At 35.9% G+C, this 27062-nt stretch overlaps 2 protein-coding genes across 3 annotated transcripts in view; one reads left to right on the top strand and one right to left on the bottom strand.

The window, feature by feature from the left end:
- The window catches only part of TFG (trafficking from ER to golgi regulator), a 44053-nt gene extending 36493 nt beyond the window's left edge, over nt 1–7560 (top strand). For both annotated transcript variants that reach the window (XM_063099408.1, XM_063099399.1), the window contains exons 7-8: nt 3058–3156; nt 6744–7560. In XM_063099408.1, coding sequence (XP_062955478.1) covers nt 3058–3156; nt 6744–7126 — 482 coding nt within the window. In that variant the 3' untranslated portion in view covers nt 7127–7560. The remainder of the gene's footprint in view (nt 1–3057; nt 3157–6743) is intronic.
- Nucleotides 7561–7911: 351 nt separating this feature from the next.
- The window catches only part of ABI3BP (ABI family member 3 binding protein), a 248492-nt gene continuing 229341 nt past the window's right edge, over nt 7912–27062 (bottom strand). The window contains exons 62-66 of the mRNA XM_063114629.1: nt 13009–13088; nt 12185–12214; nt 11400–11561; nt 10076–10198; nt 7912–9125 (exon numbers count right to left, since the gene is read on the bottom strand). Of these exons, the coding sequence (XP_062970699.1) occupies nt 9010–9125; nt 10076–10198; nt 11400–11561; nt 12185–12214; nt 13009–13088 (511 nt within the window). The 3' untranslated portion in view covers nt 7912–9009. The remainder of the gene's footprint in view (nt 9126–10075; nt 10199–11399; nt 11562–12184; nt 12215–13008; nt 13089–27062) is intronic.

Here is a 27062-nt window from a genome sequence, read left to right as displayed (position 1 = left end):
AAGGTTCACACTTCGCTTTTGATTACGTGTATTGTCTTTTTTTTTTTTTCAATAGCTGTCATCCCCTAAGTGTTTCCAAAGTCAAAGTTATACATATTATCTTTTGCTATGTAACTATTACACTGAAATATAGATGCTTAAGACAACAAATATTTATCATCTCCTACACTTTCAAAGAGTCAGGGATCGGGGTAGTTATGGCTCAGGGTCTCTGATGAGGCTGCAGTCAGGATGACTGCTGTGCCTACAGTCATCTGAAATTTAATCAGCTGGAGGATTCAGTGCCTAACCACATGGAACTCTCCATAGGTAGGGATGCTTGTGTGACCTCATGACATAGCAGCTTCCACCAGTGTGAGTGATCTAGAGATAGTAAGGTACAAGGTGGCTGTCTTTTATGACCTGTCCTCAGAAATGTCACTGTCATTTCTGCAATATTCTCTTGGTGATCCCTATTCAGTGTGGGCTCACAAGGGAGTGGATACTCATGTATGTGTTTATTTATTGTTCGTTGGTCATTTTTGTATTGTGCAGTTACATCTTTCTAATTTCTAAGAGTAGAGGAAACCAATGCATGGTCATATACTGTCCATGTGCAGAAGTCATTGGGGGTTGTCATGGATGCTGGCTACCACTCTTTGTAACAAAGTACATTCCAAGAAGTCTCACCATTATTCTTTGCTTCATCCTCTTCTGTTTTTTCCCTTGGGAATTTTTTTTTTCTTTTTTTTTGGCAGCTGGCCAGATCAGAGATGGAACTTTGGACCTTGGTGTTCTCAGCACCATGCTCTAACCAACTGAGCTAACTGGCCAGCCCAGTAATTTTTTTTATTACTTTTTAAAAAAATTCTATCATTGATTGTTTTTGAAAATACAATACATAAAACATAGCTTATTTGTATGTTTTTTATTACTCAAAACGTCATTTACTATAAAGTCTCTGCACTTTTTTCACTTAATATATCCTGTAGCACTCTCCTTTCAAGTATGTAAAGATGTTTCTCTTCTTTTTTCCCATTACAACTTTTCAATTAAATTTCAGAATACTGTGACAGAGAAGTCTCACTTGGAGTTGAATGAAGTCAGTTTGAAATAAGTAAAAGGAATACTTTGCAGAGATAGTAATAAACCTCTGAAAATTTTAACCCTAGGAGTGGTATTTTCAAAATGCATTTGTAGCAGTTTAGGAAAATATGCAAAAAGAAAGCAAACTTTAAGAAGAGTTATACTCTATAAATTTTTATTGTGGAACACAATTATGCTTTTTGAGTGGGAGTTCCTTCAAGTCATTGATGACAGCAGTCTACTACATGGAGCTTTAATCTCAGCGTTTTTGATGATGCCTAAGTTAATATTTATATTAAATGGTTTAACATGTGCAAAACTACTTTGTAAACTAAAGCTTTGGAGTATTCCTCGGTTCCAGTGATGGTTCTTCACAGCTGTTGATGGTTCTCTTCTCAGCCGTTGACCTCACAGAAATTGCTTAATCTTTCTTTACCTGAAATAGGGATTACTAGTGAGGTTGACATTTTTTTCATGTATTTATTGCCTGTTTTTTGCTCATTTTTGAAGTTAATTGATGTCATACATATTTCTCCCCCTTGATTATATTTCTGTACCAACTTACCTTTTATTTTAGATTCTATTCTAAAATTTAGTTATGAAATATAATCCAAGATTAGGATGGTATCTAAATTTGGTTAACTTATGTGCTACCTTTTATGCTATCTATTAGTCTAAATCATTAAGAAAGCATTTAAGAAACTTGTTTTTTTGTTGTTGTATTTGGGGAAGGAGTAACAGCTTAAAATATAGTTGAGCAGATTGTATTTTTATTATAAAAAGCATACAATTGCTTGCTAGGAAATAAGCTGGATATAAATACAGGCATATCTCATTTAGTGCTGCCCAATGAGCGGCACTCAAAGGTACCTTTAGGGCTGAGCAGCCAGTACAGTAAAGTGGGCTCCATCTCTTGATCTAAGGCTGTAAGTGTTAGTTGCCTACTATACCTTAATTTGAATGGCATTTGATAATGCATTTACTGATAATGCATTTACTTTTTTTTCACTACTTGTCTCACTTTCTACCATAAGTATACGATTTACCCATAGTCTTTTGATGAACAGCAGGTTGTTTGAATATTTTCAAAGAATAAGCCAACATATGATTATTTTAAAGGTTTAAATACTAACTAGATAGTAAAATGCAAGTTTTATTGCTACTTAGGCATTAGATCTAGTTAAATCCACCATTGAAACAACTGTAAAGATGTAGAGATCATAAAGACATAAACCAATAAATTCTTACTTGTTTGAAAATCACAGTTTATAAGTCTCTAAAAGGCTTCTCCATGGGAACAGTGGTCTACTGACTCCAATAGGGCAGATTCCCATGACCAAGAACACACCCCTAGGTCTGCTGTTATTAAAAAAATGCAATGAAGAACCATTTAGGCTTTATTATATCCCATGTGATTGGCTAGGATATTCAGATGTTGGATATTCATAGAAAATCAAACTGTGGTAAAATTCCAAAGGTGTCTGTGCTCTGGAATAAAAGACATCATGCAGTTCCTTGCCACCAAACGATCCATTTATATGGTAACAGAGGTCCAAACCTTAAAGGACAGATATAGTGCTTTGGGAAAAATTTAGGAGCTATTAATGGTTCCTTTTCTCAGATTTTTATTTATTGATTTTCAACTCACTTGACTTTTACTGAACTTTACCAGAACTTACCTGTTAGCAGTTGGGTTCGAAAAATATTGGTTGTTAATGGAGTTTATGAAGTGGTAGCCTTGAGTGTTATGTCACTTAATGTTTGCTGCTCATTAGAGCTCTGTGCAGGTTAATCCACAACAGAGTAATCATACTTCTTAAACTGTTCATCCTCTTCTTCATAGACATTCAAAGGGGAACAAATGTATTCTTGTGTATTGTTATTCAGTGTATTTATGTATGTTTGGATGGGGAGAGAATGTAAATGTGCCTTAGAAAATTTTCTCTCTGTCAAGTTAAACCTGCCTCTTTTCCTTGTATTTTCTTTGTTTAGGTCAGATGTACCAACAGTACCAGCAACAGGCTGGCTATGGTGCACAGCAGCCGCAGGCTCCACCTCAGCCACCTCAACAGTATGGTATTCAGTATTCAGGTGAGCAGGTGTTGAGAGGGAGTTGGGTCATGGTTTTTGATGTTTCTGTACTCACTAAACTTTAAGCTCTTCCAGTTAATTCCTTGATTTGTAATACTTACATTGTCATAATAGGTATTAAGTGTTTATTCATTAGGGAAAACAACATTTGTTTTATTTTTAATTTTTTTGCATAAATATTTTATTGTAAACCAATGTTTTGGTTTTCTAGTGGACAAATAAAATCTATAATCACAGTAGATGATTCTGCAGTAATTTGCAGTATAAAAGTTTTTTTTAAATACAAAGCTCTCTCTTACTAACATGATTAGCTTGCCTCTTAGGTGTCTTAGAACTGCAAAAAATGCAAGATTTTTCCCCATTTGTATGTAACACATAATTCCACTGTACTCAGTACCCATAGAAAGATTAACAGTTTCTTCATACCTGGAAAGGCGGTCTTGTTAATAACTAAATTAAGTTATTTAGGTTTTTAAATCTCTTGAAAATATGTTGGAATACCAAAAATAAGCCATAAAAATAAAATTGTGTGAAATATAATTTAGGTAACTAAGAACATTAAGTTTAGTTGTTTAAATAAGCATTCTGAGTATTTTTTTGTTTTACATCTGTCCACTGAAAATTATCTGTATTTCAATACGATAAATCTTTCATGTAGCTTTGGTTATAATTCAGATAATTTTACATTTATGTCAAAGAGAGTTTGTGTTCAACTCTTGGTTTACATCCACAGATTTATATATCAAAATTTCAACAGTAATTAAAAATTTGTGTAAGTTGGATCTTGTCTAAATTCTATTTTTTGGAGTTTTGTAGTATCAGCTAGAGCAGGGGTCAGCAAATCTGGCCTGTTGCCTGTTTTTGTGAATAAAGTTTTATAGGAACACTTCCATTCCCATTCATTTCTGTATTGTCTGTTATTATTTTGGGAGAGTTCAATAGTTGCAGCAGAAACCAAGTGGCCCACAGAGCCTAAAATATTGACTGACTGGCCCTTTACAGAAAAGTTTGCTGACTTCTGACCTAGACCATAAAATTCTGTTAATTGGAGTTTGACGTATTTTAACACAGCAATTTTATTTGAATTGTATTTGCTATAGAGTGACTTAACCTGCAGCTGCTAGTTTTTATTCGTGTAAAATAGGTGGAATGAGCTTAAGCTTGGATATTTTTATGATGTAGTCCTTTAAATTAAAAAAAAAAAAATCAGTGTTACAAATTATATGCTTTGTAGAAATAATAGGATATCAGGGCTGAAGGGATCTAGTCATCTATCACCTAATTCAGGGGATTTCAGCCCTCACTGTGCTTCAGAATCACCTGGGGGGGTTTTGGTGCCTGGGCCCCACTCCCAGGGATTTTGTTTGATTTGGTTGGGCATGGGACTCAGGCTTTGGTATTTTAAAAGCATCACAGGTCATTCTATTGTGCAGTCAGGGTTGAGGACCATAATTTTGTCCCACCCGCTCATTTTATAAATGAGGCAACTAGGGTTCAAAGATGTTGTGACTTGTTGAAGGACACACAGCCATTCAGTGGGGGAGTTGGACCAGAACCTAGTTCTCTTGACTTTGTAGTTAAATACTTCCCTGTATCATTCTGTATTCTCCAACCTAGACAATGAGTTGGCAGACTTTTCCCATGAAAGGTTAGATGATAACTATTTTAGGCTTTGTGGACCATATGACCCCTTTCTTAAACTGTTCATTTATTCAGAAAAACACAGAATTTTCATTTCTTACAATTTGTGATGTTCTTCACCAAAAGTTACTCATTTATTTTGTATTGGGGGGGTGTTGGGGAGGGAGTGTGGAAGGGAGGCTATGCACATAGTAGAAGCATTGCTATGTTATGATCAAAAGTCTGGTAGGCTGCTAATGAAATGGCATTCTTAATCCTTACAGTTTTTCCCTGTCCTGAGCAATAATTAAGGATCTGGTTTCTTTCAGATACAGTTAAAAAAAAGTTTTAGATTTTAGTTGCTGGGATGAAAAGGCAGCTTTTTTCTTTTCCTTTTTTTTTTTTTTTTTTTTGGCTCATAGTTTTAAATTGAATAGACATTTTCAGTATAAAATTGAATCCATCTATTTCTCCAAAAACTTAAGAGTAAAAAATTCATTTAAAATGTTTTATGTAGAGGATAGGAGAAATTATAAGACAGTCAAGATTTTATTATGAATTGATTTTCAGTATTTAGTATTAATATGCTGCAATGAGTAAAATGCTTTAGATATTTGGTGTACTTATTAATAACTAAGCTTGCTCTTAATAATTTTAGTCAGGGTCTTCAGGCTGAGTAAAATTTAGTTTTGTTTTTTTTCCCCAAATTATTACCTTTATATCTCTGATCCCACTAGTCCTATTAACTTGAATTTGATTGAGAAATATGGAAATAGTCATCTAAACACTCTGCTTAGAGATTCTAAATGGTGGTGGTAGTAGTAACATGGGACCATCTTTGACACATTGTTGGTTTGCCAGTTTCCCTCTGTGACCTTTTCCAGTTTTGTTCATGGACTGTGTCATAAAGGTTTCTTTCATGAGTAAATTTTGAACCCAGGTTCAAGGTGAGTTCAGAATATACTCAAATTCATTCAATCCTTTTTTTTAAATGCAGGGTTGTACATATTTTAATAATTTTCTTATGTATCTGGTATTTAATGCTGACAGGATTCCAGTCAATGGAGAGGTTTCATTGCAAGTAGCTGCAGGTGTGTTTCATGCTAGAGATAAAAGTTTTTAGTGAAGCAGACTTTCTTTTAAAAAAAATTACATCCTAGTAAATAATGAATATAGATGTTGATTTTGTGGGGCAATATGGTTTGCTTTTTGTGTGTTATGCTGTACCACTAAGTCAAAATTTTGAGTTGTAAAAAGCAAAAGCATCTGATACCAAATCTAAAAGAAATGAAAGATTTTAAGGATAGTGAAATGGTTCTTAGTATTTATCCTTAAATGGCTTAATTTTTATAGACTGAATAAACTTTAAAGCATCTCATTAGTACAATAAGATGTATTTGTAGTATTGTTGTTTCATTTAAAAATGTTCACTCTCTGCATTGTGTTTTCATTTGTTACTGTTGTTAAATAGGCCTTCCCTGAAAATCTGGTTAATGACTATTTAACTTGTACATTTTTGGTCTTCCTAAAAGGTATAATTCCTTCATTTATTATTTGAGCATCTACTCTTTACTAGGAATTATGCTAGAATAGGAACTTGCTCTCAGGGATAATATAGTCTCAAAGCAGTAATGATGAAGATACATATATACCATGGGTCTTCAAAAAGTCTATGGAAATTTAGTATTGTCTTTTATTCTGTTTTTCCACAAACTTTCTGAAGTAGCTTCATATGTGGTTTCAATTTAAGATTAGAGCATTTAAGAAATTGTCTAGAAAATATCTCTTTGATAACAGTTGGTCTTGAAATAATATATGATGGAATCTACCACTGTACTTGTTACATAAATATTTGAACAAATGTGTTAAATTTCTCAATTTTAGTCCATAACAGTAAGACTGATTCTCTGGAAAACTTTCCCCAAAAGAGAAATAAGATGTATATGTCATTTATTTTGCCTTTTCAGCAAGCTATAGTCAGCAGACTGGACCCCAACAACCTCATCAATTCCAGGGATATGGCCAGCAACCAACTTCCCAGGCACCGGCTCCTGCCTTTTCTGGTCAGCCTCAACAACTGCCTGCTCAACCGTCACAGCAGTACCAGGCGAGCAGTTATCCTCCACAAACTTATACTGCCCAAACCTCTCAGCCAACTAATTATACTGTGGCCCCTGCCTCTCAACCTGGAATGGCTCCAAGCCAACCAGGGGCCTATCAGCCAAGACCAGGTTTTACTCCACCTCCTGGAACTACCATGATCCCTCCTCCAAGTGGGCCTAACCCTTATTCACGTAACCGTCCTCCATTTGGTCAGGGCTATACCCAACCTGGACCTGGTTATCGATAAAAAGGCTCAGCTACACTGATCAGTATAGCTGCTAGCTATTTGCCTCCCAAAAGACTCCAATACTACTATTTTAATTTGTATTGAAGTTCAGAAATTTAAAAAGCAGAGCATTTTTTATGATATCATTATTGCTGTTAATTGAAAGTATAATTTGCTAAACAAAAAAAAGACCAAAATGAAAGTTTTTTCCTCTCCTGCTTAAAAATGTAGCAGCTTCCTGGTTATTTTGGAACACTACTCTTACATGTGTGTCAAGTGATTGACTTTCTAGCTTCCCTTGTCCAGAGGATATTAAAATGCTAGGTTGAGGTTTAACCTTCCTATTTGGCTTTTTACTATTAACATGATGTACTAAAGTAGAGCCCGCTGAGAAGATAACTAGATATTATGTATAAAATATAACATTGATAGGTTAATAAAGATGATTGAATCCATTAATGGTCTTGTCATTTAATTTAGTAATTAACATTTATATATGGGAAAAGAAGTCATATTTCTCAGAAATCCTTATTGGTATTTTAACTTAAAGATTTCCATTCAGAGAAACAGTGCCATTTGATTTTGTTCTGACTTTGAAAGAAATGCATTTAACAATCAATGGTTTAAAACAAACTTTCAAATAGACTTCACAGGAAGTAAGATTAACTGGATATAAACACAATAGACATGGTATTAAAAGATAGATATGGGGGTTTGGTAGATCCTGAATAACTGATTTTTCCATCTTATGGGATAAAGATATAGTTACATACTGATGAACCATTCAGAAATAAAAAAACTCAGTCTTAAAAAAAACTACATCTCTTTATTGCAGAGTTTATATTTGTTGGAAAAATACAAAATGTAGCATTGATAAAATTGAAGCATATTGAAAGGTAAGCAAAGGGAAAGGTCCTTTTAGAATGAGGGCAACAGTGCAGCATTCCCATCTCCCTCCCCAGCTGAAGGAAAACAATACCTTTAATAAAAATGAGTTAGATTTTCATTACAGCTTGAGTTAAACAGAATTACAAAAACATCCTCTGATACATTCATTCATAGAGGTCTTATGCATAAATATATAGTAAATATCCTGTGAAATGGTAGGGATCTCGTCATGCATTATCTTTTTGTGCTCAGACTTCACATTCAGTCTCTGTATACAGCTTGATTAGAATCATGAAAACAGTGTGAAGATAATTACTTAGAGGGATAGTTTGACAATATATTCAGACATTGTAACATATACTGATGGGTAGAGAAAAAACAATATATCTTTTGAAACAATATATCAGATTCTCAACTTCATTTTTAAGGAAGTATTTTAAGGAAATGCGTATTAGCATGAATGTGTAACTACTTAAACTCCTTAGAAAAGCTTTTCAGCTATTGCTAAAAAAAGGAAGTTTAAATAACCATGTGAATATTAGGACCTTTTCCCCCCACATATATATGCTAAAGATAATTTGATCCAATAAGTTACAAACTAAGTAGAGATTTATGGAATTAACTCACCAATAGGAAGAGTACACATCAATAAAAGTAAATATTTTTTAAGAAATATAAGTTTTTTGATGTTAATTCTGTTATAAAATATCTCAAGAACATCATTACAACAGTGTGATAAATAATATACAAATGATCTCTTAAAATACCATGAATAATAGGGAGCCAGCTTCCCCAAAAATGTTATTCTGTTAATGTCAATATCTTGCTCTCGAAAATGACTTTGTAAAACTTGATAAATATTCTCAGCAATCTTTTCTAATAATAAACATCTACTGTTGCTATTAATTAGATTGTAGACTTTTATACATAGTAAACAAAATAGCTTTATGTGAATGTGACAAATACCATAGTGTTTCCAATGATTTTTGCCACGATGAAACAGCATATTGCAGCATCTACCATTTTCCAGGAATTGTAGTCCCACATTCATACCACTGTACATAATTGATTTGGGTGTGACCACCTATAACTCCAAATTGGACAGGTTCCTGGCGAACGGCTCTGAAATAGCCTAAGAGGAAAAATAATTTAATTCTAATAGGTGCTGTGTTATATTTTTGCTCTCACTTACAAAAGATCAAAGGATGTCATTGAATGGCTGAAGATTACTCTCTGGGTGAAGCAAGGTAATTTAGAAAACTGAATAGCAACAGATGCCGTGATGTCTTTCCTTAGGTAGTAATTAATGGCTGGCTAAAATCATGGGGCACCTGAAAAATTGTTGACATGTGCCTTAGCAAATTAGGACAAGATGGTTGATAGATGTCTGAGAGCAGTTTCAACTGTTTATTAATATCTTCATAGATCTTATTAAGCCATTTTTTAGTATGGTTGGTATTTTTAAGAGCTAGTGAACAAAATGTTACTGAAAAGTCTAATCAAATACTTGAAAGTCTTTAAAGAACCTCTTGGAGATTGCTGAGGAATATGGACATGCTTAGACAAGGATTAAATTAATTTTCAGTCCCTTTAAATTCTCATCATGCAGCTTGGTGCTAATGTGTGTCTTTAGCAAGTTACAGAGGTTATTTTCTCAGCAGAATTCTATTTTAACAGTATACAGTCATTTTTAAGGCAAATAATACTTGTAAAAAATTTGTTAGTAATAAAATTTTCATTAAAACTTTTTTGAAGGGAATAAAATAATGCAGATGTGGTCAGTATGACAAAAACCATTAAAGTAATACGTAAAGGATTTAAGTTTGGGCAATACTTCCATTTTTTAGATGTTTTTCCAAATTCAGATTTTCTTGAAGCAGAATGCATCTATATATGTCTGCAATATCCCTTGGCTCTAAGTTTCTCAGTTGAGAAACTCTGAAGTCTTCATTTTTTTTCTAGCCGGATAATTAGAGCAATAGTACTATAGAATTCTTTTTAAATTGATTGCTTTCCTCACCTTGATCTTTCTGGGTTAATCTGTAAAACCCTCTTGCTTAGGAGGAGGATCAGAAAACATACCTTCTTTGGTGGGTAATTGGTCAGAAGTGAGTTGCTGTCCCGTGCGTCCATCTAAAAATGAATCCACAAACTGGCAGTGATCTTCTCCATGGCCCCTCTGATCGCCTATGTTATAAAATTTTCCTGAAGACCCAGAAATTAAAAGGATAATAAGTGTTACTTTCTTTGATATGAGACAATTCTGAAATAATCAAATTATATCAAATAATCATCTTTCCTGTCCTTACACATTTTTCCCCCTAGGATCGTCTCTCAATTGGTGTCCTTGTTTTCACTCTTGCCTCCCTATATTCTTCTTCCCTTGCCTCTGTACAGATTAGTGATCTTTTAAAAATGCAAGTCAGATAATGTTACTCCCCTCTATAAATCTCTCCAGCAGTCTCCCATTACTCAGAGTAAAACCCAGAGTTCTTAACTGATTTCAAAGCTGCCTGTCTACTGCTCCCCTTACGGTCTCAACCACACTAGTAGAATTGGCCGGGCATATTCTGCCTCAGGCCTTTGTGCTTTCTCTTTTTTCCACCTCTAAATGCTTATCCCTAGACCTTTGCTCTGTTGGTTCCTTCTCATAATTTTCTTCTTAATGGGAGTTACCTTTACAGAGGCCTTCCTTAACCATTGTAACCTAAGGAGCTTCCAATCCTTGTTCAGCCATTCTCTCTTTTAAAATTATTTTTCAAAGCACCTATCTGAAATTTTATTTATTTACATATTTGTTGTCTGTCTCTCCCTACTACGGAAGGGAAGGAGAGGCCAGCTACATGAAGCAGGAATGTTGGCTTTGTACCCAGCACCTAGAACATTGGTACAAAGTAGATAATAAATATTTGTTCAATGACTGAACAGATATCTACCATTCTATGTTGGGGCCAGCCTTATTATATATTTGTTGAAAATTTTTACTGTGCTAATATAGAAGAGAATATTATAACCTATAGGGTATGGAGCAAAGTGTTACTAGACCTTCTGACATCTTAAAGTTGCCATATTCCTTCCATGATTGTTGTTAGATACATTCATTTGATTATCAATAGGCATTCTTTCCTTGGATGGCTGTAACAAAATCGAGCTTGTTTGTGCTAATGCCTGTAAGTTCAAGTTTGCCATTATGACAAATTGTGTTTTCATTATTTGCTTTCTAATAGCATGTCTTAAATTCTTGTTTTCTGGGATAACTATTTCAATAACATTTTGCTCAGAGGAAAACTTGTATTTACATCACCCCATAGTGCCTGGAACTTTCCAGAGAAAAGACCCAAGTTAGAGTGATGGAAAACATTCCCTGAAGGCAAAGGCTCAAAACAGGGCTTGTAGCCTTGCTTACCTGTGAGGGAGTCACTCAGATAAATCTTGTATCTGAGAGAGTTGCACAGCTGCACTCCTACAAATTTTTTATACCATGTCCTTTTGACATATTGTTTGCCCTTACATTCTGAGTAAGAGTCTGAATTAAAGGGTCTTTCAGTCCAGATGGCATCTCTTCCTGCTGCATAAGAAAAACACATGGTTTGAGTTAAGTATCTGACTCTTGGGTACTGAAGAGCTGTTTTAAAAGCTTTAAAAAAGCAGTTTGCAAAGTTCAATGTCAACTTGCTGATACCTGTTTTTTTCCAGTGCTAAATATTGGAGCCAAAAAATATTATAAAGGCTTAAACAAGTAAACTCCCAAATAAGTTCCTGTCAGTAATGAGATAAATCTCAGAGCAGTACATTTAGGTGTTGAATAATCTCTGAAGTACTAGATGAAGACTGTACTTTAGGAGGAAATTTAGATTTCTCTTTTGCAGCATATTATAAAATCTAAACAGCTGCTTAATGTGACTTGTTATCATAAGTGGAAATGAGAGTGTTATATCTTAATTATTAAACAGAAAATTTGAGATGGCCTTGTAAATAAGTAAAAGCAAGTTTCAAAATATCCAGTTTATTCCTAGAACATCATAAGCTGTCAGTGTTATTCAATATGTTAGGTAAACATTCACACTTGATTGATATTTTAAGAAGACTAAATGGAAAAAAGTGAAATCATGATTTGAATTCTGCCATGTCTGTTTATTTGAATCAATTTAGAAAAGCGTGTAGTGTGTTCCCATTGAGACAGGTACTTACCAGAAACTGGCTCGCTCACTCTTGGGTCCGCTGAGGAAAAATAGCAAACACACAAGTCAGACGTTATTTGTCAAGTTCCAGCATTCCAGTGGCAGAGTGAAGAAGATGGGTACTTAAAGTTGTTAAGAAATCTTATTTGCAAAATGGTACACTCCTAAAGACTAAATTTGAAAGTTTGTTTTATTTTGGAAATTGTTGTTATATAATCTGCCAGGTATTCAGCTGTATCTGTTAGCAGTGATTTGAGTAGTTAGGAGCCTTTGTTACGTTTCCAGCTTCAACCTTATTTTCAAAAGCTTCCCCTTTTAGTTTCATACAAAAACTATTCATGGTAAAATCACCAAGATACCGTGAACTGTAATTGGCATAAAATTATGCAAATAACAATGCTGTATGTACAGATGTATCTTGTTAAGGAATTTGATCTTGGCAGGTCTAATTAGAAAATTTCACAGCTGCTTATCATAAGAAAGCTATCATATGAATTCCCTTTCCAGATATACTCGCTGATATTTTGATTTCAGGCATACAGGGGGGCATTCATTCACTACGTTTTTGAGAATAGATTGATTATGCTTTTTTATTTTCTTTTTAATTTGTATGCCTTTTTTTCTGACATCAAGATGAATGAGGAAAAGTATGAGTGGTGTTTCTCTATGGGTACCATCACCAATTTGCTTATTTTTATGGATAGTTTTTTAAAAATTCAAGAAACTGAATAGACACATTATTTAGCCGGGTTCAAACAATCTCCTTATGCAAAACATTGTTCCATTGTGACTCTTTATGTCCTTGTTGGGAATTACCGTTGATGTGATGATTACCTGATTCAGTACTGAATCCCACTGTGTTGCTGACTGGGCCTTCACCGAGTGGGTTTTTAGGTTTCACCTGGAATTCATAGCTGTATAGGGAGAAATTAAAAAATTCATGTATTCTTGAGGGGTAGGAGGCAACATTCCCTTGTTATACTGACATCCTCCTGATTCTATTTTGAAATCATGATGACAGTGAATGGTAATGTGTTCTAGAAGCAGGTTGAAGAAAGAAAAATGCTTTCTTAATTTTACTTTCTAAGCAGCTTGTCTAATGTTTTGTATAAGAAAAGGATTAAGGTAATAAAAAAGATGGTTGTCTTCTAAGAATTCCAAATTAGTAGAAATAACTGGGCAGGTTGGTAATGGACACATGCGAAAGAAGTATGTGGTGGATCCAGGCTAATTCCAGCAGTGAGGAGCCTCAGGTTCCTTTAGATGTCTGAGCTACTTCTTTGGGGCAAAGAAGTGGGACAGTTCATTTTTATTCCCTATTATCTCAATCCTGAATATAACCTTGGACTCTGGCAATGTTCCTTATTGTGGGGTTTTAACTACTTATGACAGAATCACATGATAGGGTAGCAGTGGGGAAAGTGTTTAAAATGCAGATTTCTTGTCCCACCATAGCTACTGAATAAATTTCTGAGGGGATTCAGGTAGGAATTTATAAAAAGTTCCTTAGCTGAGCCTTGTGCCCACTGATATTTGAGAACTATTGGACTAAACTGTGGGAAGAGATACACATGAAAATGTCTCTTTGTAAGACTTCCTAGTTATAGCTCCTGGAACTCAGGTCTTTGGATTACAGGAAGCCATGATGTCTCCAAAAAAGGGGCATGTTGCCTCATGAAGAACATGAGCACAAAGAGACATTTTTCAACCTCAATAACCCAGATTTATATTGGCCAGGCCCTTAACCCTTTATTTTAAAAAACAAAAACCAAAAAAACCCCAACAGATTCTTTGGAATTATAAGTGCCTTTGATTCTATCCTTAAGAATTACTAAGTTGTTGTGCAGTATTTGATAAATTTTATTCATAAAATATGTAAGCAGAGCAAATCCTTTTAAGAAATTCAAACAGGAAAGCAATCTGCCATTTGCCTGAAATTGAGTTCCTTTTAGCAGTAAACTTAGCAGCAAAATAACTTTGAATTTAAAATTAACCTGAGTCAGCTGATAGTATTGTGTGGGTCCCATATTTGTATGAGGCTTTTGGAAGATAATTTCCATCTTTGAGAAGTTGGTAATTAAACAAGAATGCAGAACACACACACAAAAATAGATATTTTATAAATAAGTGAAAAACAGAAGAATGACAGTTCTCAGTTTAGTACAGATGGTACAGAGCAATAAAAAGAACTTTCTGGGGCTCAAGGAGTCAAGTTTCTTGGTCACTGAAGCATTGCTTTAAAACACTGCTACAATCTAGTGCAAAGGCAGATTCTAGTGTTGCAACAATCAACCATTTTTTGAGTGCTTACTATGTATCAGATGTATTAATCATTCTACATATATAAAATAACACAAATACCACGAGATATTTATTCTAATTTTCAGTTGAGAACAGTGAGGCTCAACCATTGTACTATTGCCTTTGCTTTTCCAAAATTCAAAAACTTTGTGAAACAGAGGTTAAAACTTACCCTTCCTCATAGCATTTTTAATGAGGATGCAAATGAAAACATTTTGTAAACTGAGCAACTGATATAAGGTACCATTGTCATTTGCAATAAAAGAATGCTGATATAAAAACACCTATGGTATTCATTTAAATAAATCATACATGGGGTGTTTTCACATGGAAGAATTCCAGAGATTAAATTCTTGCTAAGAGGCCTAATGGCCTGAAAACAAAACCAACAAACAAAACAAAGTAAAAAAACTCCACAAAACTATGGTGAATTGAAAATGGAAAAAAAATCACAGGCATCTGGATTTTGATTCAAGTGGGCAATGCATTCCACGTTCATTTCAGACCATTGCCAAAAGCCCTGTGCTTTGGCCAAGTCTGATTGCTGGAATTATCTCCATGTTTTTTTATTTCACAGTTATTACACTTAAGCTCCATTTTTAGCATGGCCAGAAATATTCATATGCTACTTTTTCTGCTTTTTGCCAACACTTTATGATATTTGACAAGTTTTGAAGAAATTGTTTTAAGCTAAATGTAATGAACAGCATGAGAACTAAAAGGCACATTTTTGGGCTAATCAAACCCTAAATAAACAAACAAAATTGTGGTGACAAAATCTTTTCCAAGAAGCACATTCTGTCACAAGATAAAGGACAACATAGGTCTAAGAGTAATGTCTGAGAGAAAATATTGACTGTACATAGGAAATAAGCATAGGATGCTATTTTAAAATTTCAGAAAACAAAGTTTCTTGAAATAAAAAATATGGTATAAATTCAACTTTAAATGGAAGATATGGAAGATAAAGCTGAGAACATTTTACAAATACTAGAACAAAAAAGTCAAAGAGGTGAAAAATGAAAGAAAATAGGAAAATTGTGGGAGTCTTTCAGAGAATACAGTAACCAACTAGTAGGAATTCCAGAAGAGAGAGGAGGGAAAAAAGAATGTAGAAAACTATCTCAGAAATTGTGTAAGTCATTTCCTAGAACTGAAAGACATGAGTTTCCAGATGGTAAAGGCCTACTCTGTGCCCATCAAAATGAAAAAGAAAAAGGCCTAAGTAAAGCACACAAATTGCAGAATTTCAGGGTATTGGGGAATAGAGTCAAGGGCTTAAAAACTTCTGAGAAAAAAATAAAGGTCTCATTCAAAGTATCCAGAATCAAAATGACATTTGACTTCTTGATAGCGACACTGGAAGTTAGAAAACAAGGAACAATACCTTCAAAAGTCTTCATTTTATCCTAAAGTCCATGTCCCGCTAAACAATAGTATCAAAAGTAAAATACAGACATTTTAAAGCATGTAAGGACTCAAAAATATTGTGTTCCACAACTTTTTCTCGAGATGTATTTCTCAAGAAATGCCACAAAATCAGGGAGTAAACAAAGGAGCAAGAAGACATGGGGTGCAGGAAGACATTGGGGTATTCAATATATGCAAAAGGTGATTGTGACAGATTCCAGACGAGATGTCATAAAATAAAAAAATAAAAAATTCAGAGAACACAGAGATAACTATGACCATTTTGAGAATTGGTCAGTCTACAAACATGTATTTAATTAACAGAAGAAATAGCTAAAAACAAATGTTTATCTCTGGGAAACAGTTTAGGAATAGCGAGGAACTGCTTTTGTAACAGTTGAGTTTTAAAACCATCTACATGTATTTCTGATGAAAATTAGATGTAAAAAGACATTGATAAGACTACTACATCAAAATGAACATCTAAATGGAGTGCAATCCAGGTGACAACCGTAGTCAAGCCTTGGGGCCCCGTTGTGGGTAAGCCAGGTAAATAATACCCCTCACAGATTCCGAGAAAAATAATCTTCCCAAGCATCAACCAGGAGGCAGCATGGTCCAGTGGTTAAGAACATGGGTTCTGGAGCCAGAAAGATGGGTTCACAGTTCACTAATGTATGATTTTAAGGTAAGTTACTTAACCTCTCTGAGCCTCAAATTTCTCATATATAAAAATAAGCATAATAACGTTATCTGTGAGGATACCATTAATTATAGTAGTTATAACTTCCCAAGGGTATTAAAAAAAAGTATCTGTGAGGTTTTTGTGAGGATTAAATGAGATAATGCATGTAAAAGCAAGGTGCCTGACACAATTATAAGTATTCACTAGTATTATATTTATATCTCTAAAAAATTTCTCTTAAAGAGATGCTTCTATTATTGGGGAATTTGACAAACACTGCCATAGAACTCTAAGGCAGACCTCTTCTATGTCCACATATTTGCTTTTTGATTGTAAAAGTTATAATGGCATAATCAATGGGTTACTGGGAAGACTGAAAATTTAGCATGTAAATCTTTCTGCCTGCCATCAAAATAGCTCCATAGTCTGAGAAGAAGTAAAATAGTTCTGTAAGATTTAATTGAAGAGTATAAAAAGCAATCCATTGAAAAGTGAAAACTAGAGTTTCAGAAAGTGTGATCTGTGGTTCATGAGCAAAACTGTCAGAGACAGGGAACTCCTAACCTGCAGGATCTCACCTCAGGCTGATTTCTCCAAAGGTGGGAGAGGTGGTAGCAGCCTCAGGGTGACCTTCAGATCTGGTTAGGGCAGACGCTTCTGTCTTTCCTTTCTCCCTTTTGTTCCACCCTTCAATCTTATTCCTCTATTCTTGCCCATTAATATAGAGCTGAATTATAGTTTTCATCATTTGGTGAACTTTTTAGTTATATTCTCCCTATCGGTTAAAAAGTTGGTTTTCACTCTTAACAAAAGCCTCATAACCTCAAGCAAACTGCTTTTTATATAGTTGTTTGTTGGTTTGAGTTGCTTGGCTAGCTGATTTTTACCCTTAATATAGTCTTGAAATATTTGAGCCCCATTCAGGTGGGGTTCAGTTAGAGGAAGAAAAATAAAAAAGTAGAATAAGAAAGAGTAAGGGCCACTCGAAGGGAGAAAGGGAAATCCAATCAATCGGTTTGAGTGAGCTCATCTCCAAGGATGTTGCAGGGTTATAGTAAGCATTTCTAAATACTTGCTATTTGTAAAGTCATAAAGAGCAAGAAGGCAGAGCTGAGGGGACACCAAAGGACAAAACAAGTGTAAATCAGGGACGGAAGGGAGAAGAGCAGGAAATGAGCAGACTTGAGGAATCATAAACTACTTGTCCATTATGCCCTAAGGGTTGTTTCTTGTGTCCCCCAGAAATATGGGGGTCACAGAAATACCAGAGTTGGATTGCACTTTTGTAGTGCTGCTGTGGCTTTCTCCCATACCCTCCCTAGATACCAAGGAATTCAAGGAACAAGTAATAAAAAGTATATGGTGATGTGAGAAGAATCATTCTTTTTATAGACTAGTGGAGTTCTGTGCTCTTTGAGAGCTATTCTTTTGCCCGATGAAAAGTTGCTAAACTGAGCAATCTACTCAATTTCTTTCTTCTTTCCCACAGAGGACTTGCTCTTCTGCTGCCCACACCTACAATAAAACTAAATAAAATGCCTGACGCTTTGGCAGCTTATTTTACTCACTTTCCACAAAGCCCTTGAGAAGAGATGTTGAAAAGTTAACACAGAATCTGCAGACTAGAGTTTCACAAAAACACTATGGAAAAGGTATAATGGTTATTCCACATGCCTGCCTCATTCAGCCAGACTTACAGTTTATAAGAAGTTGCTGCTTCTATTCCAGCTAATCTTCAGTGCCAAACAGCTTATTAAATCAAACAATATAAAGAACAGTCCCAAACTCTCACTGGTGCCAGTTATCAGACACTTTGGTAGGTTTTCGTCTTAGAGGAAGAACTGTTCTCCAAAGTCCTCCCAAGCCATAGAGGTCAGGAAAAGTACTTGAGCAGATTAAGTGAATTTGATTTATCTTAATCATCAGACAGTACATTTTCCATAGGAAATTGTTAGACCACATGTAAGTCTGGCACACACAGTGGATTCTTCAGTTTTTCAGTAAAGTGAGGGGACAAGTGTGTTCATTGGAAGAGAAGAGTGGGGAAAGAGTCTTTAGTGTGCAGTGATTGTGCGTGTCCATTCATACAGCCCAACAGTTCATCAAGAAGAACATGGCCCATCAATGGATGATCAAAATGTGTGCTAAAAACAACCCATCTGAAAACAAATTAGACTGCAGACAGAGATTCAAAGAAAAATGTTTTACTGGGAACAATTCTACTTATTATGGAACTGACTTGGGCTTTAGTTTTATTTTCAGTTCTAGTTCTCTCACTGACTCCTTGCATAGCTTTGGCTATCGTAGGATTATATACTTTAGACCTGTAAGAGACTTAGAGATCAGCCAATCCACACTTCCTGTCCCTATAAGCAGAGTTGCAACACTTACTGTTTAAGACATACTTTATCAGTTCCTCTATTCACAGAACTAAAAATAATCAGAGTGGTATTTGCAGACAAAGTAGTTTGCTCTGGATAGGAGAAGCTCTTCATATATGTGTGTGTGCGCGTGTGTGTGTGTGCGTGTGTGTGTGTGTGTGTGTGTATAAGTTCAACAAAAGCCACACGTTGCCTAAAGAAATAGATAATTGATTTTCTTAGGTAACTGTAGGGCAGACGTTTCATGGGGAAGAAATAAATAGAAAAATACGAGGGTACTTCAGAAAGTTTATGGAAAAACTATTATATTTTATTTCTATTTTTCCACGAACTCTTTGAAATACCCTCATACGTATTGCGGAATGGGTTAGGTAGGTACTGATTCAGCTGGATAGCAACATCTCTACATCTTTTTATTTTAGGGGTTAGGGGGTGAGAAAGGGATCCTATAAAGAAAGAGATGGAGTCTGCTTACGTGAACAGATCTCTTTTGCTTCACTTGCCTAAAACAGTTATGGCCCCCCCATCCCGGTGCTCAGGTATGACCACAGCTCACTGCAGCTGCTGGCAAGGCTGGGAGGGCCCCCCTGTGCTGCCTTTGGAGATGTACCCAGGTGCCCCAGAGCAGCCTTGTGGCTATGCTCTTTATAGACAGGAATATCTAAAGCCAGGTGTGGAGCCAAACTCCCCCGTCAGCAAAACAGCTGCTGCTGATCCCTTCCTTTGAGCTTCTGCAGAGTAGGTAAAAACCTTGCTAAGTCATAAAAACAGGCAGGAGAGGGTTGGCATACACTGTGAGAAGGAAAATGGAGCATAGTCCATTGCCATTTTGCTTCTGGAATAGTGTGTGACTGTTCAGAATTTCTAGCCAAAACCACTCTCTAGATCTATAATCTCTGCCTTATTTTTTCTGGGTTAAGTGTTCTAACACCATGCTCTACTCTATCCATGTTGGTGTGTAAAGATTAGCCAGTAATTACCATCTGTTTTCAGATCTCATGTTTTTTAGTCAGGACAAGTGATGGAAAAAGCTACTAAAATAAATAACTTACATGTATCTCCTAGTATTGGAACACAGCTATAGTAATTCTTTCAGAAGCTATTATCTTCCAGATATTCAAATAGGGAATTCCAGAACCACATGGGGGAATTTTAACAGCTATAATTTGAAGTTTGCCTATTTTAGAAATTTAATATTACCATATATTTTGTTTCAAAAGTTTCCCCAGGCATTGAAATATGACTCGAATTATTCTTTAGAGCTAATAAAACCACCTTGTGGTCACATCCTTTATATTCTTCCTCTTTATTTTACATTGTATCTTTTATTAGCATTAATCTTGGATCACATTTGGGGTAGAAGAGAAAAAATGGAAAGAACGTTTTCCTTAACAACTTATGATAATATGAAAAGGCTTGCATCAAAACCCCCAGCAAACCTAAACTTGGGAATCTGTAATTCTTTTATTGTGGCTATAGCCTTGCTGTCAGTAGTAACTTTGAGGGCTATGTACTTGTTTTTCACCTAAATCATGCACGTGTATTTTATTTGAAAGAACAATACTGTTGTTGCTTTTCCTTTCTTGCCATCTTGCCCCTTGCATCCCATCCTTTATTGTCAAGTTCTAGTCTCAAGCATTCCATGAAGCTTTGTCTCCTTCTCAATCACAGAACTTGGCTGTGAAGTCTACACTTGGTATGCTCTTTTATGCTCTGTAATTATTTTTGGGTGTTAGTTTTGTCTCCCCAGGTACTTTCAGGCTTCAGGAATCTCAAATTAAGTAAAATAATTTACTTCGCTTTATTTTTCCTTAATTTATTATTTTGTCTAATGGAGGTTTCAATATATAATTTTAATATTTCAGCTCAAAATATTTTTGCCCATTAAATAGACACATTAATTGCCGACATACCTCTATTAGAAATAGAGAGAGCAGAATGTATTCACAGGCTCACTATGGACGAGGATGTACTGAACTGTCTGATTACCACAAAGTCTTACATATTGTAAACTAAACAATTTTCTTCAGAGGACCTTAACATTTATGTCTATTATATTTTCTCCCAAATTGAAAAATGTTCTTTACTGATTTACAACTTTTAAATCATGACCCATTAGATAGGAACTGCCAGTATAATCTTGGTTATATCATTTATTTGAAAATTATTTTATTTTTTGTTGTAACATAGTTCATTGTACTTATCAGTGGGGTACAGAGTTTATCAATACCTGTGTGCAATATGTGATGCTCAAATCATGATAATTAGTATATTCAACATCATACAACACAATCATTTTTAATTATGTTAATACTCTGATGGATTTTATTCAACTATATCAAACTCCAAAATCAACATGGAATACGCCACATATAGGCACACTGAATGTCCTCAAATTAGTGCCAAGTGGTAAAACTCAGCATGGGATCCTGATTTCAGGGGACCCTAAACTTGATTTAAGATTGCTTTTCCCAAAGATAAAAATCCAGATGGGCCTTGTTTAGGCTTTGCTAGTCATGACATAAGGATAGGTTGTAGGGGTCTCCGTAATAAGGCCCACTGTTGAAGGACAGGACAGAGAACAAGACACTTACCATGAGGGTGAAATAAAGAGGGCCATGGCTGCCTTTCAGTCTGGGGCAAATTCCAGAAACAATTATCCCAAGTCCCAGAACAATTACAACTAGAAGCCCCATGTGAACACCATGATCTGTGACTGCAGAATGAAATGCAACTCTGTCCGAGGATACTCTTTTCTTCCCCACCTACTTCACCAGTTAGGTCAGGTGCTCAAATGGCATTCTTTCCAAGACATTAACAAAAAGTTATTTTAGTTAGATTTGTTCCAGCAACTGCTACACATTATATAGCTCACGCGCTAAAAGTGATTATTCCATCTAAGTGAAAGTCAGAATGAAAACTAAGGTGCAAGTCAGAGAAAGTCACTCCCTAATTACCACCCTTCAGGGTCTCCCCATCTCCTGATCTGGCATATGAGGCCCCTCTAACCTGGATTCCTGCTCGCTTTGCTTCCTCTGCCTCCACCATTTTCCACTCCTCACGCTGGAGAAAACAGCCTATGTACTGTTCACTGCACACAACCAAGCCGTTCCAGGCCTCTGTGTACTGACATGTGCTATTCTCTCTAATACTCCCATCCCCTACCACAATCGCCTGGCTAGCTCCTTCCTCCTCATCCTTCAAGCCTCAGCCCAGGTGTCACCTTCTCCAGGAAGATTTCCCTAATTTCCCCAGACTTTGTGGAGTGCCACCCACTCTGGGCTCCCATAGCACCCTGCGCATACTTCTACTGGAGCTCTCGCCACTTTGTGTAGAGTACTTGGGTATTAACTGCCTTGTCTTTAGCCTTGAGCTTAAGGCAGGCATCATGTTTATTCATGTTCATAGCCACAACACTAAGCATACTGCTGAGCACATTGTTGGCACTTAATAAATGTTAGTTGAATAGAAACACAAACCTTTTATAAGCAAACCAGCTTAAAATGTCACTGGAATAACTATGTTCTACATTCTGATCACAAACTAATAGGTGCACTGTGAGAAGATCTCAGGACAGCTTGATTCAGAAAAGGAACATAGTGAACGTTTGGAAATTGTAGCCTTTCAATGAGTATATTGTACTACACAGATTAAATTAAGTGGAATAAAAAGCAGGAAACTGAAGAGAAAAACCATCCAAGTTTTGTAAGCATAAATCCACCTATTAAAAAATTCAAATTAAATAATCTTTTCTCTTTTTACTCTTTCCTTAAAATATATTATGATAAAAATAGGCTCTCTCTCCCTTTTAATCTTGCTAGAGAAACAGAACCAAGATCATCAAGTGGCCTTTTACTGAAATATATGCCTATTTTGGCTAACTTAAATGTTTTTAAAAAATTAGCAGTTGCAAAATTTTCCATGTTACAGCTCAAAATAGAGAACTTTAAAGTGGAAAAAAACACTTGTGGAAGAATTGTTATTTTTGCAGGTTTCAGGACTAAGGTTTATACATAGCAAAACCATCTATAATGAATTAATTAGATGCTTAAAAGATTAGAAGAGTCTCCCTACTGTCAGACCCCAAATAGGCTCTTTTGAGTGACACTATCAATAACCAATCCAATTCAATCAATTGATGAAAATGAAAGGTATAAGAAGTAAAACATGAAAAAAAGGAAACCTCTCCTTGGAACTTTCCTACATTTCCTAAGGCCTTTATATTTTTTTGAATAATAAAATATTGAATATTTTAGGTCTAGAAAGGGATCACAAAACTATTCAGCAATATTAACAGCCTGATATCAACATATAATAATACTGAGAAGCATTACCCATTGCAGAGCAGCTCCCTGCAGAGCAGCCTTCCTGTGGGTGGCGCATTGCTGCAGCCATGGACTCTGCAGATGTGAGGGAGGCGGTTGCAGCCACTGATGTCCCTGCCACCCCCATGAGCTTACACTGCTGTCACTGTGGACCCTGCAGATGCAAGAGAGGCAGTTGCAGACACTAATGCCACTGCCACCACTGTGAGGTAATCCCGCTGCCACTGCAGACACTGTAGCTGCATAGTGGGCCACTGCTGTGGACACTGCAGCCAAGTGGGCAGCTGCTACAACCACTACTGCTGTAGTCATTGCTACCACTGGTGCCACCAGGCAGCCACTATTGCCACATGAGCAGCCTGCTGCCTTTTCAGCCACTGCCATGCAGGAAGTCTGCTGAATCCACCTCCACAACCTGGCCAACTCAAGGACAGCCTGCTACCATAGCAATAGCTGCAGCAGCCACTACCACTGTGCAAGTGGACCACTGGCCACTCAACTGCATTGGCAGAAGGAGGGTCACTAGCAGAGTACAAAGGAGAGTAACAGAAGAAGCAATTGTTCTACCAGATGACCAGACATCAATGTAGAAATACTAGAAATACAAAACAAAACAAGAAAATTTGAGTCCACCAAAGGAATATAATAACTCTCAAATACCAGACCCCCTAGAGCAGTAAACCTGTGAAATAACAGAAAAGGAATTCCTAGCATATTCTTAAGGAAACTCAATGAAATATATGAGAACACAGTTAGATGACACAACGAACTAAGCAAAGTTATCAAGGATACGAAGGAGGAAATTTAAAAAGAGATTAATACTCTAAAAAAGAATGTGGCAGAACTCATGGAACTGAAGGAGTCACTCAACAAAATAAAAAGCACAACTACGAGCTTAATCAGCAGACTAGAGCAAGCAGAAGAAAGAATTTCTGACCTTGAAAACAGTCTCTTTGAAATAACTCAGGCTGACAAAAAGAAAAAGAAAGAGAAAAGAATTTTTAAAAAATGAAGAAAATCTAAGAGAGCTAGCAGACAACTTTAGGTGTGCAAACATCTGAATCATGGTTATTCCTGAAGAGGAGGAGAAAGGAAAAGGCATCAAGAACATATTCAATTAGGTAATAGTGGAAAATGTCCCAGGTATATAGGGAGAGAAATGGACCTTCAGATTCAGGAGGCTCAAAGATCTCCAAACAGATTCAATCCAAAAAGGTCCTCTCTGAGAGGCACATTACAGTCAAACTGGCAAAACTCAAAGACAAAGAGAGAATCCTAAAAACAACGAGAGAAAAGTGTCAAGTCATCCATAAGGGAGTATCCATCAGACAAACAGCAGACTTCTCAACTGAAACTCTACAGGTCAGAAGAGAATGGGATGATATATCCAAAATACCAAAAGAAAAGAACTGCCAGCCAAAAAATACTATACCCAACAAGGCTATCCTTCAGAAATGAAGGAGAAATAGTGTACTTCCCAGACAAAACAAACTACGAGAGTTCACCACCACATGACCAGCCCTACAACAAATCCTCAAGGAAATCCTGCATCTGGAATCCAAAAAATGATAATCAATTCCATGAATACACAAGAAAGAACAAAACCCACTGGTAGAACAAAAATGCAAATAAGAAAGAGAAAGAAACTGTATTTTACCACCTCCAAGAAGTAACAAATACCAAAGACAAACAATAAAAAGAGAAGAAAGAAACAAAGGGTATTTGAAACATCCAAATGAAAATTAGTAAAATGCCAGAAGTAAGAAAATACCTTTCAGGAACAACCCTAAATATAAATGGGTTAAATTCTCCACTCAAAAGATCAAACAGGCTGATTGGATTAAAAGGCTAGACCTAACTATATGCTGTCTACAGGAGACTCACCTCACCTGTGAAGAGACACACACAAATAGTGAAAGAATGGAAAAAGATATACCATGCAAATAGAAATCAAAAAAGAGCATGAGTAGCTATTCTTAAATCATATAAAATAGACATTAAACTAAAAACTATAAAAGAGACAAAGAAAAAGACCACTATATAATGTTAAAGGGATCTATCCAGCAAGAAGACCTAACAATCATAAATATACATATATACAACTGATGGAGTTTGGATGTGTTGTCCCCTCCAAAACTCATGTGGAAATTTGATCCCCAATGTGGCAGTGTTGGAAACTGATTGAATCATGGGGGCAGATCCCTCATGAATGGATTAATGCTCTCCCTGGGGGAGGGAGGATTAATGAGTGAGTTCTCACTCTATTAGTTCCCACAAGAGCTCATTGCTTAAAAAGACCCTGGCACCTTCTCTCTCCTCTTGCTTCTCTCTCTTGACACACTCTTCTCTCCTGTCCATGGACATCAGAGCTTGAGACTCATCAGCTATTGGGTTCCAGAACTTACACCAAAGACACCATCAGCTTCCCTGGTTCTGAGGCCTTTGGATTTGGACTGAGCCATGCTACCATAATCCAGTTTATAGAAGGTCTATCGTGGGACTTTTCTTCATAGCTAATTCCCCTAATAAATCCCTCTCATATAATTATAACATGTCCTACTGATTCTGTCTCTCTGGAGAACCCTGACTAATACAACAACCAACATCAAAGCACCCAGATATATAAAAGAAACACTACTGGACCTATGGAAAGAGATAGACCTGAATACAACAATAGTGATCTGAACATCCCTAGTAACCTGAACATCCCTCTCTCAAACTGGACAGATATCTAGGCAACAAATTGACAAAGAAACACAGGACTTAAACCAAACTTTAGACCAATTGGACTTGGAAGATATCTACAGAATATTTCATTCAACAACCACAGAATATACATTCTTCTAATCAGCACATGGAACATTCTCCAGGATAGACCACACATTATATCACACATCAAGCCTCAACAAATTAAGAAAAGCTGAAATCATTTCAAGTATCTTCTCAGACCACAATGGTTTAAAACTAGAAATCAATAACAAGTGAAACTCTGGAAACCATACAAACACGTGGAAATTAAACAACATGCTTCTGAATGATATACAGGTCCAAGAAGAAATTAAACAGGAAATAAAAAAATTTCTCAGAACTTATGAAATAAGGGTACATTAAGCCAAAACCTGTGGAACACTGCAAAAGCTGTACTAAGAGGGAAGTTTATCACAATTAATGCTTACATTCAAAGAATAATAATTAAGATCAGAGCAGAACTAAATGAAATAGAAACCCCAAAAATGATACAAAAGATCAATGAAATGAAAAGTTGGTTTTTTGAGAAGATAAACAAAATAAACAAACCATTAGCTAGGCTAACTAAAAAAGGAGAAGACACAAATAACAAAAATCAGAAATGAAAATGGAGACATTAAACTGATACCACAGAAATACAAAGAATCATTAGAAACTATTATAAACAACTACATGCCAACAAATTTGAAAATCTGGAGGAAATAGATAAATTTCTGGATACATAAAAACTACCAAGACTGAACCCAGAAGAAACAGAAAACCTGAACAGACCAATAACAAGCAATGATGTTGAAGCAGTAATCAGCAATGTTGAGAAAAGCCCAGGACTGGATGGCTTTACTGCTGAATTCTACCAAACCTTTAAAGAGGAATTAACACCAATTTTCTTCAAACTATTCCAAAAAATTGAAACAAAGCCCATTCTCCCAAACTCATTCTATGAGGCCAGCATCACCCTGATACCAAAACTAGACAAAGACATCACAAAAAAAGAAAACTATACACCAATATCTTTGATGAACATAGATGCAAAAATCC

The sequence above is a fragment of the Cynocephalus volans genome, chromosome 1, assembly GCF_027409185.1.
Source record: "Cynocephalus volans isolate mCynVol1 chromosome 1, mCynVol1.pri, whole genome shotgun sequence".
Lineage (NCBI taxonomy): Eukaryota > Metazoa > Chordata > Mammalia > Dermoptera > Cynocephalidae > Cynocephalus > Cynocephalus volans.
Note: the sequence above shows the minus strand (reverse complement) of the source record. Positions and strands in the feature narration are given on the sequence as shown.